The sequence below is a fragment of the Temnothorax longispinosus genome, chromosome 2 (genome assembly GCF_030848805.1).
Source record: "Temnothorax longispinosus isolate EJ_2023e chromosome 2, Tlon_JGU_v1, whole genome shotgun sequence".
NCBI lineage: Eukaryota > Metazoa > Arthropoda > Insecta > Hymenoptera > Formicidae > Temnothorax > Temnothorax longispinosus.
Window position 1 is genome coordinate 9,478,172 of NC_092359.1, and position 13,649 is coordinate 9,491,820.

General features: G+C 40.6%; 2 protein-coding genes across 12 annotated transcripts; one reads left to right on the forward strand and one right to left on the reverse strand.

The window, feature by feature from the left end:
• The first annotated feature begins 338 nt into the window (after nucleotides 1-338).
• LOC139808800 (solute carrier family 25 member 35) lies at nucleotides 339-4,528 on the forward strand. Of its 8 annotated transcripts, none has more exons than XM_071771216.1 (5): nucleotides 339-493; nucleotides 1,855-2,236; nucleotides 2,707-2,925; nucleotides 3,515-3,629; nucleotides 4,187-4,528. In XM_071771216.1, the coding sequence occupies exons 2-5, from the start codon at nucleotides 1,919-1,921 to the stop codon at nucleotides 4,387-4,389; spliced, it is 855 nt and encodes a 284-aa protein (XP_071627317.1). In that variant the 5' UTR covers nucleotides 339-493; nucleotides 1,855-1,918; the 3' UTR covers nucleotides 4,390-4,528. The 8 variants fall into 8 exon arrangements, 7 of the variants coding, with proteins under 7 accessions (XP_071627317.1, XP_071627313.1, XP_071627318.1 ...); XM_071771212.1 differs by lacking the exon at nucleotides 339-493 and adding an exon at nucleotides 500-641; XR_011730954.1 differs by lacking the exon at nucleotides 339-493 and adding an exon at nucleotides 685-1,167 and having other exon boundaries at nucleotides 3,525-3,629; nucleotides 4,187-4,222.
• LOC139808797 (solute carrier family 2, facilitated glucose transporter member 1) lies at nucleotides 2,568-13,360 on the reverse strand. 4 transcript variants are annotated; one of them, XM_071771203.1, is made up of 8 exons: nucleotides 13,202-13,360; nucleotides 9,390-9,460; nucleotides 6,804-6,935; nucleotides 6,451-6,724; nucleotides 5,967-6,257; nucleotides 5,438-5,844; nucleotides 5,042-5,313; nucleotides 2,568-4,957 (listed from the first exon to the last, which is right to left on the reverse strand). In XM_071771203.1, exons 1-8 carry the CDS (start codon nucleotides 13,227-13,229, stop codon nucleotides 4,858-4,860), a joined length of 1,575 nt encoding a protein of 524 aa, XP_071627304.1. In that variant the 5' UTR covers nucleotides 13,230-13,360; the 3' UTR covers nucleotides 2,568-4,857. The 4 variants fall into 4 exon arrangements, with proteins under 4 accessions (XP_071627304.1, XP_071627305.1, XP_071627307.1 ...); XM_071771204.1 differs by lacking the exon at nucleotides 13,202-13,360 and adding an exon at nucleotides 9,837-10,022; XM_071771206.1 differs by lacking the exons at nucleotides 9,390-9,460; nucleotides 13,202-13,360 and adding an exon at nucleotides 7,758-7,764.
• Between the last annotated feature and the right edge of the window lie 289 nt (nucleotides 13,361-13,649).

Consider the following 13,649-nt stretch of genomic DNA (forward strand, 5'->3'; position numbering starts at 1 on the left):
CCCGATTTCTCAACTCGCGAAAACAAAGTATTAAAATAATAATCAAAAGCGCGACTAACACCAAGTATAGCAATTCTCTAGAAAAAGAAACTCTAGAATTACTAGAAAAGATAAAAACAGGGTAAAGGTCAGCATATGCGAAGAACGGGATCCATTTAGAATAGAAATACGGTCTTTGTGTCGAAAGTGTGTTTCAGATAAAGTTCCTGAAACTTTTGTAACATAAATGGTTGTAATACAAAAATTACAAGATAAACGATTTATATTATATTAGTCTATTAAGGATAGTCTGTTACTTTGTTCGAGAAAACGAGGTTTTTAAAATGTTTTGAGATATTAGAAATTTATATATCCCCTAAGCTAAAAGTTGCGGCATCAGCAGCATGCAATACAGCCCGATAATTAAATGGCTGTTATCGCGCGTGTAAACGCTGTCGACGCGGGGGATGTGATGTAAACATACGTCAGGATTGCTACATACACGTATACGAATGTAAGTACGCACGCGACGCCGCCGGCGCAGCGCTCCGATATAAACCGCCGTTGCTCCCCAGCGGGATCGGAGCAGCTTGAAAAAAAAATCAGCTCTCTCTCTCTCAATCTCTTCCCATCCGAGAGATGAGCGCGGTCGCCGAGAAAACGTGAGCATTGTGTTACGGGTTTTCATTCATCGCGTCGGATCGTCGCGCACCGTCCCGTTTCATCGTCCTCGTTCATCGACTATTCTTGACCCAATCTCGCCCAGTTGTGTGCCGCTTTAGCCGGCGGCGCGTGATTCACACAAGTGTTACGTAACAATCGACCGGCCAGTCACTCTGACGCGGCTACGCGAAGTGCGAGGTGTTTAAAGAGTCACTTTTCTTTCCTGCTTTCGACTTGTGTCGGAACACACGTTCTCTCAATGAAGACTCGCGATCGAGTCCTAAACTCCTATTCAAAATGAATTAAAATAAGATCTTTAAGTCTTTCGGAGATTGTTTTGATGAATTTGCAGACTGACAAATGGTCTTTTACACGATGGTCTTTTACTTTTTCATTAATAAAATATCTGACGAAAAAGTTTATGAAAAGTGACTCTCTAAGTGGGACACCCTATATAGCGCGTTTATGCTCGATAACTTCCGGGAACGCGAGTGATATGGTGAATCAAAAGGAATTCGTAGTTCAGTTTGTAAAATTGATAATCGAAATCACTTTACTAAATCAAAATGAATTAAGAATAATCGATAGTGACTTTGTGAAAAATATTCTCGTTACGAACTAATAACTTTTTCGTTAAAAAGAGTATATTAAGAATTTCCCAATTCTTTACATATAATATATATTAAATTTAATTTTATAATTTATGTAATATAGGAAGACAACAAATCTTTTAATACTTTTCATACGAATCTTATTTTACTATTGCACGTGACGACTATTTATTTACAAATACAAACGCTATATTATTCGCGCAAATATTGATAAAAATTGATAAAATTAAAATAGAAAATATTAGATCGATTGAAAGATTTATTTTCTTTCCTTTTCCTTTTGCACTAACGAACAGAGTAACAAATGAACTGTCCAACGTGTTCGTAGATTAGGATAAGGAAGGAAAAAAGATAATTTTATAGTGTCTCCGACAATTATCGCGTTTTCGACCTATCTCTAAACGTTCCAACATTTACATAGATTAGAATAAGGAAAAGAAAGAAGATAATTTTTCAGTGTATCCGACAATATATTATCGCGTTGGATTACTATTTTTAAATAAACTTTCCAACATTCGTAAATTAGGATAAGGAAAGGAAATAAGATAATTTTTTTTTTACTTTCGACTATCTCTAACTCCTCAACTTCTATTTTCCTCAGACCGGGCGTGGAGTTCGCGATCGGCGCCCTGGCGGCGGTGGGCGCCGGCTTCTTCACGAACCCCATGGACGTGGTGAAGGTGCGGCTGCAGTTGCAGGGTGAGCTGGAGGCCCGGGGCTCGTACACGAAGATCTACAAGAACACCCTGCACGCCGCGTATCTCATAGCCAAGCACGAGGGCGTGCTGGCCCTGCAGGCGGGTCTCGTGCCCGCGCTCGCCTTCCAGGTGGTGCTCAACGGCATCCGCCTGGGTGTGTACAAGTCCGCTCAGAGGTACGAGCTGATCGTCGACAAGCGAGGCAACACCGATGTCCTGCGGACCACCCTGGTGTCCGGCACGGCCGGCTGCCTCGGCGCCGTCCTCGGCAGTCCGTTGTACCTGGTAATCATCTACTCGATCGCCCTTGAGTCTCTTTATTCATCAAGATATATACACTATAACTCGAAATTGATTCTTCCGTTGACTGGTTCCTTCTCTCTCATATATACAAAATTATACACATATATACTCCACCTGTTACAATGAGGATTTTTAAAATCCTCATTTCAAGATTTAATGGCACCTGCCCGTTCGAGAACTTGAAGGATATTTTACATCAGATTTGCCACGAAGTGTGATCTTGAATAAAATTAATTACGAAATAGATTTACAAGATACGGCATAAAATAAAATAAAAAGTATGGTTGCTCGCAAGTGAACACGTACAAATGTCTCTGGCCAAAAGTTGATTTAATAAAGGTATAAGATATAAAAAAAATACCTTTGCCTAGAAATGTAGGTAATAAGTTTCGGGTCGGCGCGCTACACTTCGCACGTGGATTAATCGGGGATCGTATGTACAATTATTTCAGGTCAAGACGCAGTTACAGGCGCAATCCGCGAAATCCATCGCCGTAGGTTACCAGCACAATCACTCGGGTTCGTGGGACGCCTTCAGGTTCCTGTGGATGGAGGGTGGCGTCACGGCTCTATATCGAGGATGGAACGCCAACATGCCGCGCGTATTCGTTGGCTCGGCGACGCAGCTGACCACCTTCGGATTAGCGTCGGACTGGCTGCGCTCGTTAAATGTAAATGACACTTGATCGTCTCCACGCTCGTTTCCAGATACCTCCCTCCTCGCATTGAGGTCTCGAGTTTCCTTTGCTTTCGTCGAAGCCAGCAATTTTTCAAAGGAATTTGGCCGGCGAGCAACCAAAGGAATGCCGGTCACGCGTGCCATGACTTTAAAATATAAAAGAAATCTTAATCTCCCTTTGTGTGTGGTGAAAAATTTCTTATATTTTCTTAGAAATTTTCTAAAAATTTCTCATGTTTTAGATTGTCTTGTGAAAAATTCTGAAATCATATGTAAAATTTTTCAGATACTTCTGTATGTATAAAAATTTCTGATAAATTCCGCATATTTATTTCTACAAAGATGTGTTGGATACAGGAAAATTCTAAAATATTTCATTTTATCTGATATGTGAGTTGTTCTGAAAAACGTTCCAATTCGTACAAAAAAAATCTAAGACATTTTTCCACCAAGGCTGCAATTTAGATTTCCTAAATCGAGGTGTATGAAAGCGCCGATCGGTAGTCCGGTAGACCTCAGTGCGAGATTCGAGGATCACTCGTCGCTGTACGGCGCAACGGAGCGTTCTTAATTTCTTTCAGATATTTCCAGATCGCCCGATACTGCTGACCTTCTTGGCCTCCGTGATCGGAGGTAGTTGTGTAGCCATCACCATGCAGCCGTTCGACGTCCTGGCCACGCGATTGTACAATCAACGTAAGTATACTGCGCAAGAAATTGCGTAGTATCTGCTACGTTAAACGCGCGATTTATCAAAGGCCACGATTGTGTCGTGTTAACTTATAACAATGAACATTTGCACAAAATTGAAATTTTGTATAAACTCTCGTCGAAGAGAGTCGGATTTGTTCGGCAAAATGTAGAACGTACTCATTCTTATCCGATAAAATATCACTTCCCGTCGCGTTCGCTCGACTCAAAATCGCATCTCACGGTAATATATTAACTTGGCATGCGCGACTATAAATACAATGCGATGTAATGCGCAACTATAAATACGATCCTAACGCGGGTGACTATAAATATGCTTTGCGTAAAGGACTCGTCATAAAGTTTCTTGACACCTTAATGTGAAACGCTCGATTAGAGAGAACATTTGGAAAATCGAGGAATTGGTGTATCACCCTTAACGCCAGACCGTTTAATAGCGTCGCAAATTTCGTAAAGAAAGCGAACTTTATGCGTTTTTATTGCTGTCTTTGAAAGTCATCAGCTTGTATTAAATGTGTGATTTTAAACGTATGCAAATGCAGAGACAGACGCCAACGGAAAAGGTACCCTGTACAAAGGACTCGGGGACGCGCTCATCAAGATATTCCGTACTGAGGGTCTGACCGGCCTGTACAAAGGAACGTTCCCAACGTGGTTGAGGATAGCGCCGCATACGGTTCTGTGCCTGGTATTTTACGAGCAGCTAGATCAACTATACAGCAATTTTAGAACACGACCCAATTGATGCTAGTTGCAAATTTGTATAAATTATATGTATTTACTATAGGTATGTATGTGCGCAGCGAAAATTTTGTAAGATTTTTCAAGAACGTTGAACATTAAACATTGCAACTCTTCGAATAAATTGATGTTACGTATTGGCAGTGATCGTACGTTAAGATATTGTATAAAATGTAAAAATCCTAGCCGCGCTACTTTAATCATCTTCGCGTGTATGTACGAGGTACCATTCTACGCCATTGCTTCCGATATTTACGGGATGGAATATATACAAATAGACAATAGTGTATAAAACTCGCTCGCATGGTGTACCTGAATCTCGCTCGAATAAATTACTCGTGCATTCGATCGTATGAAACCGGTTGTGAGCAACGCGCGAAATGTCACTCGCGTACGAGTGTAACAACAATTTGTTGATTTTGTTAAAAAACCGTATAAAAAGTACTTAATCGAGTTACGTTAAGCAATTGATCTACGCAAAGAGTGTTGCATTCGGTCTTGACTTGAAACCTTGAGTCATGGCTGCCGCTATATCCGTCGTACTTCGACCTCGCGTTTCAGGCAAGTAGATTCTGTAACAAATAACAACAGTTTCACGTTACGCTGCGAACAGAGTATCGCGCGTTGACTAACAACATTAAAACTGTGTTACGTACTGATTGATCTGCACCAAGATCAGTATGGTCCCAGCGAAGATTAGGAAGACGTACGAGCCGATCGCAGCCTGTAACAAGGGGAACAACATCCCGACGAGGAAGTTCCCTCCCCAATTGAACACACTACCTAACGACATAGCGGCAGGTCTAGGACCGACGTCGAATAGCTCGGAGCCGATGAAAAACGGTATAGGACCGAGACCAATGCCGTAAAATATAACGTACGCTAGCACCGAGACAGTGCAAACCCATGGCATGAACGAGGCTTTGTGCTGTAAAGATTAATTTTAACATTATTTTTTTTTTTTAATCCATCATCTACATACATTACTGAAATTGTAACACGATAAAATCGTAAAATTTTAATATACAATGCTACTAAAACTGTTTACTTACGAGTAGTGCGATAGAGATGCGCAGGACGATAAGGCATCCTATGCATAAGTAACAACTCAGGAAGAATACTTTTCTTCTGCTGAATAACGACATTATCGGCACGGAGATAACTGCCATCCCGATGTTTGCGACACCAGTGCCTAGGGTCGCATATTGAGCACCGGTAATTCCCAGGCCAGCTCCGAGAAATATCGTGTTCGAATAGTAAAAGACTGCGTTAATGCCACTGAGTTGCTGACCAAATTGCATGAGGCACACTAAGAATAGAGGTAGTCTCACGGTCGGCTCTCTCAACACGCGCTTAATGCTCCACGTCTTGCTTGTCGATCTCACCGCTAGTTCCTCTTGAAAGCCAGCGATCTCGTTTTGCAGGAGCATTATGTCCATGTTGCGCAAACGACTAAGTTCTAAAAAGAATCAGAATTCAAGATATAAAAGTAATAAAGACAAACACGAGCTAAAACGTAGATTGTGAAACGATTAAAAACTTATACACTCGGATGGTCGTTCGTAAAACAGCTGTACGCACCTTTAAGAGCCTTTCCCTGTTCCCCTCTAATTATGTACAGATACTTTGGACTTTCTGGCAAAGTGATAGTTAATAATAATGCGATGAGGCATAGCGGTGAGAAAGATGCTAACATTATGTGCCAGGATTCGGGAGTGCCTAGGACAGTGTTGAGCCCGGCGATCTGACCCATCAGCACGCCACAGGTGATGCCCAATTGACACAAGACTCCGACGGCACCTCTCAATTTTAAAGGCGCTATTTCTGTCATGTACATCGGGAGCAAAGCAGTAGCTAGACCGCCAGAGAGTCCTACGAATATTCCGAAACATTATATATCACGCAGATTCAAAAACCAATTTGAAGAAAGAAATTGAAGGCTCGTACTTGCCTTCAGCTAAAATTATGCCTGTCGCTATAATTATGTGCTTTCACATTAATTATAAGTGCCCAATTAGGACCGGTGAAAGATGAAAGGTTAAATCTTAACGATTCCTGGACTCACCAACGATCACTCGGCCAATTAGAAAAAGCTCGACCGAGTTCATGGTTCGTACGAGCAAGAACAGAACAGCTCCTACGATCCCGCAAATATTTCCAACGCTCAGCGCGCCTTTCCGTCCGAATCTGTCGCTCAGCCAACTGGCAATTAAAGATCCAGACACACCTCCGATAAGAAAGACCGATACTATAGCGGACCAGAGTATCTGGAGCTCATGGCTGGACAACTGTACGTTATATTTTTCCCAGATACTATCATTGCAGAACGATTGCATAAGCTGTAAGCCGAATATACGACAGTATAGTTTCAGATAACACTGCGTGCTCGACGGAATCGCATATTGGTCTACTACGAACATGAGCAGGATTGTTCATGACGCCTATGTTATATCCTGCTGGTAATGCTGATCCCAGGCAGCAAGTGGCACCGCCCAGTACCAGCAACGGTGTCCATCCACCGGGATAGGCATCGTGTGCATTGTTACACTCCTATAAAAGAAATTACACGGGTCAGAAATTATGTCGTACCAGAAAAAGCGTTTCTCTTAATCTTCTCCTTTTAAGTGAAAGGTGAATGGTTTATTACGCACAACAAACACTTATTATGCGTAACAGGAGCGATACAGCTCAAAAAATTTATGTGTTAATTTTTACGGATAGCCCAACTTGCAGATTATTATAATATTTACGAGCTACCGTTATTCTCTGTTCAGCAGTATAGTCACGTAAAGATTGCAAATAATGTGTTTAATGCAAATACAAATTGCAACGCAATCTATAAACGTTACTTGCAGCATCTGATGGCACGAGTCTTATTATGGCGATGTATGGAAGATGAATTCTGATAATTTCATATCATGACCCAGAATCCTCAGATATCGTCCGCTTTGCGTAATAATTAATAATAAAGATCGTTTAACACATTGTGATATTGCGGGTTATAATTACGATTTGATTATATCAACGTAATTAATCCTAGTGAATCTCTAATGAATATTTCCAACTAAGTTTTCTTCTTCTTTACTGATCTTGCAGATGCAGAAAAAGAGAGAAAAAAAAGAAGTAAGTTCCGATTTTCGCGAATAAGCGGACACGTCGATATATTTTAAGGTAGCGTACGGGCTTCACCAATCTCTTAAAATACAAAATTTACGATATGTAAAAGCAGAAGACCATACCGCTCACGTAATTAAGCATCGTAAGCAATATGTAGTGTGTTCTGCACCCTCGTAGACCAATCAGTGATAACATGGAAAAGCCAGGACGGAATGATGGAACAAAACTCAACAAAACCACACACCATGGGCATACCTGTAAACTGTTTAGATAGCCAACCATGCATTATTATGAATTTGTCATAGAACCCTAATATACCCTCCGACCGTTTGTCTTAAGGGCATACACACGCGCACACATGCTCTACCCTTCTGTCAAAGAATCAAATTTTGGCTACAATATCGATATCTGTGATGTATTCCGGCTCTGATAATTCTATAAATATAGATAGATATTTCCTCAGTTTAATATACTACATTATAAAGTAACATATATCACTATATAAATCGTGAGTGTCACATTAGCAAAGCGATCATTTATTTATTAGCGATACTTTAATATATTCATAATCTCAGCACTTTCTTTGAAAACTTCGCTTGTATCGACTACACTACTTTGATGTATAATTCTGTTTATTACAAGGAGATACACAGAAAGCATCTTAATTACTTAATAAACTTATAACGGCTCGCTCAACTTTGTTCTCAAATAAATTAAACTGTAATAGATCAAAGTAGAAGAAATTTTAAATCATCCAGGGAAAATACATATGTATATTAAAAAATATATTAAATTATTGTATAATTTATAATTGAAGTTATATATATAATTAAAAAGAAAAAATCACCAAGATTATAATATCAAAAATTAGTAATCCCTAGAAAAGTATCTATAGAAAAACCAGAGAGTCACATTACCTTTAAATGATAGTATATTGCGGGGGATTAGAGAAGCAAATAAACTAGCTGGTTTGGAAGAAGTGAAAATGGCGTGACGTGATAATTGAGATATGCGTCACTCCGATTGAATTAACAAAATCAGGATTAAATGAAATGATCGCCAATATAATCATTCGAGTACACTTGTACGTTGTATCTTTTTGTTTTTGTCCTGATTAGAATAATAATAATAATAATAATAATAATCTACTGCATCGACATTAACTGTCCGTATAATAATTTGAGCTTGTTCGCTACGTGATGTAAAAAGAAATATATCACACGATACAAATTGACTTGCCATTGAGTACCTGGCGCAAAAGTTTTCGTAAAATACATACTTTTCTCGCATACGAGGCGCTAATCTTTTAAACGCTCGTTATATATATGCGATAATTTAAATTATTCTGATAACAACGTTTTCTGCGAAAGCCTGTACCACTCGCAAAGGATATACAGGCAGCGGTATAGCTCTATCGAATTATTAACAACTACTTTCATAAAGATACGCGGAATAATATTAACCCTTTGATGTCCTGCGTCGAGCTGGATTCAATTTATTATATAATGTTACTGCTCGATGCTCCTTTGTCTTTGATCAATTTATTATGTTTCGTGGTGATCTATCGCATAGTATTTCCATACATCCGAATCAGATGCAAAATTATAATGAGCAAATTGTACTTTCAGGATCTTCATAATCCCTCTAGATAATAAGAATTTTTTTATTTTTATTAGGTCCGTCAATTAAACGAGACACTTGATCCTCGCTCATTTACGATAAATAATTCGGACCGCAAAGAGTTAAAGAGTAATTATAGCGATAACGGCAAAAGTAAAACCCTTATTGTTTTCAAGAAAGGGCCGAGAGATAATAATCGGCTGCGTCACTATACAAAAAATTCAAACACGACAGCAAACTGCGACAAGGAGAATAAAGGTGACTTACGGATTTCCGCGGTTCTCCGGCCAACGATTTCACCCTCGACACATCGATGCACAGCGCGGACACGTCGGTCTCTGCAAGCATAAGGAAAAGGATTGCAGTGTACACCCCTTCGAGTGCTGTGTCACCCGGAGGACGCGAAGCGTCCAAGATCGCGCGGATAAATGCATCGGATGTGCAAAACGTTTTGCAAGGGAACGAGACGGCGACGACGATGCGTGTCGTATTTATCGCTGGCACGCGCTACTCCCGCGTGGAAGATCGATGAAAACTATGAAAAGACACGCGCGGCCGGGAGGGTGGACAGCACTGCGGCGTCGCATCACCCGGAGATTCGCTCGCTTAATTTTCGTCTCCCTCGTTCGTTTTCTTCGCCGTAGATCCGCGCCCGAACGTGGACCAGCGTTCTCGATCGCCAAGGATAAGGGTTTGAGCAGGGGTGAAGCTTACCTATCGTCATGCCGCGCGACCACGCGCGCGACACGTGTCGCGGACGCTGCACTGAGATGATGACCGCAGTGGACAGAGACGTCCCGACGCCGCCGACGGCCGCCGTCGCACTGTCGCAGCGTACGTCAGATCAGGTTAGGGTTGGCAGCGCCGTGCGCCGTATCGTTCAACCCTTCCGTTCGTTAAGGGTGGTAATCGCACGGTCCGACCCTATATTCAAAATCGTTCCACGTCTGATTTTAACTTCGAACCTTTGTGGGTAGTTTTAAGTCGATGGAACGTACAGCGTCACGAGATCGTACTTTGAAACGATTTTGAAGATTGGATTACGATCGAGGTATAACTTATTCGATCAAACTCCGTTTAACTCAGTTTTGGTCGTTTAAATTATCAATATTGTGTACTATTAACATAGATAGAATTATTAGGTGCTTCCCATTTACATCAAAACTCAGATAATTCTTACTTGTGACTCGTTCTATCCTTGTTGGCAATTTAATGAATAATAAAGACAGAATGACGTCACAAGTGAGAATTATTTGAGTTTTGATGTAAATGGAAAGCATCTATTAACTTTGTTTAACCAGGGAACGGGCGCCTGATTTTTTTAAAGGTTTTTATATCACTTGGGGTGATTTTTTTATACTCTAATTAAAATAAGTCATTGTTATTAATTACATATTTTTTTATTTTTTTTTATAATTAATATTTGAGCACAATATGTATATAGATTTACTCAACTTTTTTTTTCTGAAAAAAGTAAGGAGAGACCAAAAAATTATTAAAAAACCGAAAGAAACACATTATAAAATTATTCTCTCTGACGTGAGATTTATTCTTTCAACTCTGGGGTAAAAATCACTCCAGGCGCCTGTTTTTGGGTTAACATACTCACATAGCATGCATATCAAAAAGACGTCCAGAAGATATCCTGAAGATATATTTAGGAGATAGGATATCTTCGCGCGATATCTTCTGGACGTCTTTTTGATATGCATACTATGTACCGTACAGAAAGAAATATCGCTCAAAACCTGATCCTCACAGCCATGCTATGCTAATACTTAAAATAAGATAGGTGTGTATTTACGCATCGAAGAGAAAGAAAAAGGATGATGAAAAAAAAATATGAAGTACTCGGTTACGAGGAACGAACCCTAGTCCGCCGCTTTAATTCTCGTGCAAATTTCGAATCCCGGTCAGGAGATTAACTTTCGTTATGATACATCCTCGGACGTGAATGTGTCCGTTCCATCTCTGTTCCGTCTTCTCCTTTTCTTCCGCGAGTCCTCGAGTGAGAAACGAGGCGACGTGCGATGTGCAAAGTTGAGCGATATAAAGGGTGTCCGGAGTCGAAAGCTCGAGTTTCTTTCTCAGGCCATTATTCCTCGCGTCTTCGACGCGAAATTTATAAAAGAGGAAGAATAATCGAGAAGCAGTTTACCCTTTGTGAAATTTGAATTTCAAAAATTCTTTAATCATCATTCTCTCTGAAAGAAACCTCCTGTGAAGCACTCTTCTAAATAAATTTATCTTTTTTCCCTTTTTCTCGGCAGCGCTTTCCACATCTCCTCGCAGCTACCTGCATTTTTTCTTTGAAATTCTAATCACGTATCTGCTCGCAATGTAAAAAAATTATTTATATATACGAAAGATGCAGCTGAAAATAAATATATTTAATCTGTTTTTAAGATCAATCTTGTTTTCCCGGATACCCTGTATGTCACACTTTTACGTTTTCACGCGGCTACGTGAGCGTGTATCGTTGGCGTGTTCCAACAAAGCGTGACTTGCGAGTCTATAAAATTCTTGTCGATTCATAATTAACGCTCAACTGCGAGTAAATGCGACATTATGAAACACAAGGCGAAGTTGTTCAGTTACATCGCCGTGATTGCATCTTAATTACACACCTCCTGAACTCTTTGCACGTCTCTCCTTCGAGACTTTTAGAATCTGAATACGTAGATTTGTCCCTGCAATGACAAAAGGTGGACCCATATATGTCCAAGATTTACATTTTCTTCTTCTTTAAATGAATGTTTACCTTTGCTTCTTCTTCGTTTTTCTTCTTCTTCTTCTTTAAGTAAATTTTCAACTAGCGGGATTGCAGCACCACGTTATTTAATGTCGTTTTGACTACAGTCTCTGCCTAGCTGCATCTTAATTTCATCTCTCGTATCTTTCTCTCTTACAGTGTACTTTTGCCTCTCATCTCTTTCTCTCTTATAGTTAAACTTTTTTTCTCGTTTCTTTCCGCCGCCAGGCCCGGCAGACAAATACTTATCCTGAGGAATTGTGGAGAGACTCCGATGAAGAAGAAAAAGAAGAGGGAGGAATGTGACGACTCTGCTTCGAAGAAGGAGGTAAAGCAATATTTAATAATGACTAATACAGCGGAGTTCGCTCTTTGGGTCACGTGCACCTATTTACATCCGCCTCTTCTCGCTGTTATACGAAAGCTTCGTCTAGACCGAGAAACATTGTCGTCGACACGATGTCGCCTACATTCCTAAGTTGCTTGCAATATTTGTCGACAACAATGTGTGTGACAGTATCCTACAATTTCTTGGATTCAAAATTGAATTTTGTCGAATGCACTGTCGCGGCAACACGTGTTTCCGACAACGTTCCGTTTGGTCTGGACTGGTCTGGACTGGTCTGGACGAGGCTGAAGAAACCGGAGAGCTGGATACGGTACGGAGAGCTGCGCTCGGTTTTCGCGTCGAAAATTCGCGGTGCGAAAATAGAACGTCCTCGCACGTGGCGCGCGAGACACGCGATGCAATTGTGACGCGAGTTCGCGGCCACGAGTTTGCGTTTGCGCTGCATATCGCATTGATATGCGCGAGCGTGACAAGCGTAGCGTACTCTCACATGATGCACTAAGGTTCGAAGAATACAACATATGTAGTGTTGATCCTTAAAGCCGACGTAAAAATAGCAACGGAGCTCGTCGTGTTCGACAAAACGCATGTGCTTATTGCCCGTAGCCAATGATATTAATGTCTTCCTTCCTTTTTTCTAAGTAAAGCTGTCGGAGTTGATTCTTGCAGCGTAATTAATTACTCAAATTCTGACTACTGCATCGTCGCAAACATATTTCGTTCTAACAAAAAGTAGAAACTAAATAGAATCTGGTTTTGATCCAAGAGACAATCCTATATAATAATTTTAGTACATAAAATACAAGAATTGTTAATATTATATTCCTATTTATCGGTTTAGAACACACGGTATATATTTTATGCAATTTGTAACAGTCTCAGAATGTATTTCCAAGGGATTTTTTGAATTCTGGTTCTCCACGCGCGATTCCGTTCAATTCCTTACCGCATTTTCTTATTTTCAATGTCGGGACATACCTTGATTCTCGTCCGTTGTGTCTTTCATTGTCCGGCGCGCGAGCAAAGTTCGCTGCAGTCGCGAAGAGAGTCTTTCAAGAGCACACAACCGCCGTCGACGTGGACTGCGGTCCGACTAACCGCGACCGCGGTTCTTTCGGCCACCGTTACCGCTAATACCGCTGTCACGGCCGCCAGCTGCGTACGCTGGCTGACGATAACGAACGGACAGCCAATACCGCTATCCCGTTTGGTTTAAGCAACGTGCGAAGGCAACGTGCATAGAACTGACATAGAAATAGGCGCACGTGTATGAAACAGGGGACTCGCCCCAAGAAATCTAAATGTATTATTCATGTCAAAATTAGAGCCTTAATGGGATTTTAATTGAGATAACATACACAAAAATATCGATCAACATATACTTAAAGCTTCTTAAACGAATTATCGAATATTTATAAACGACAGC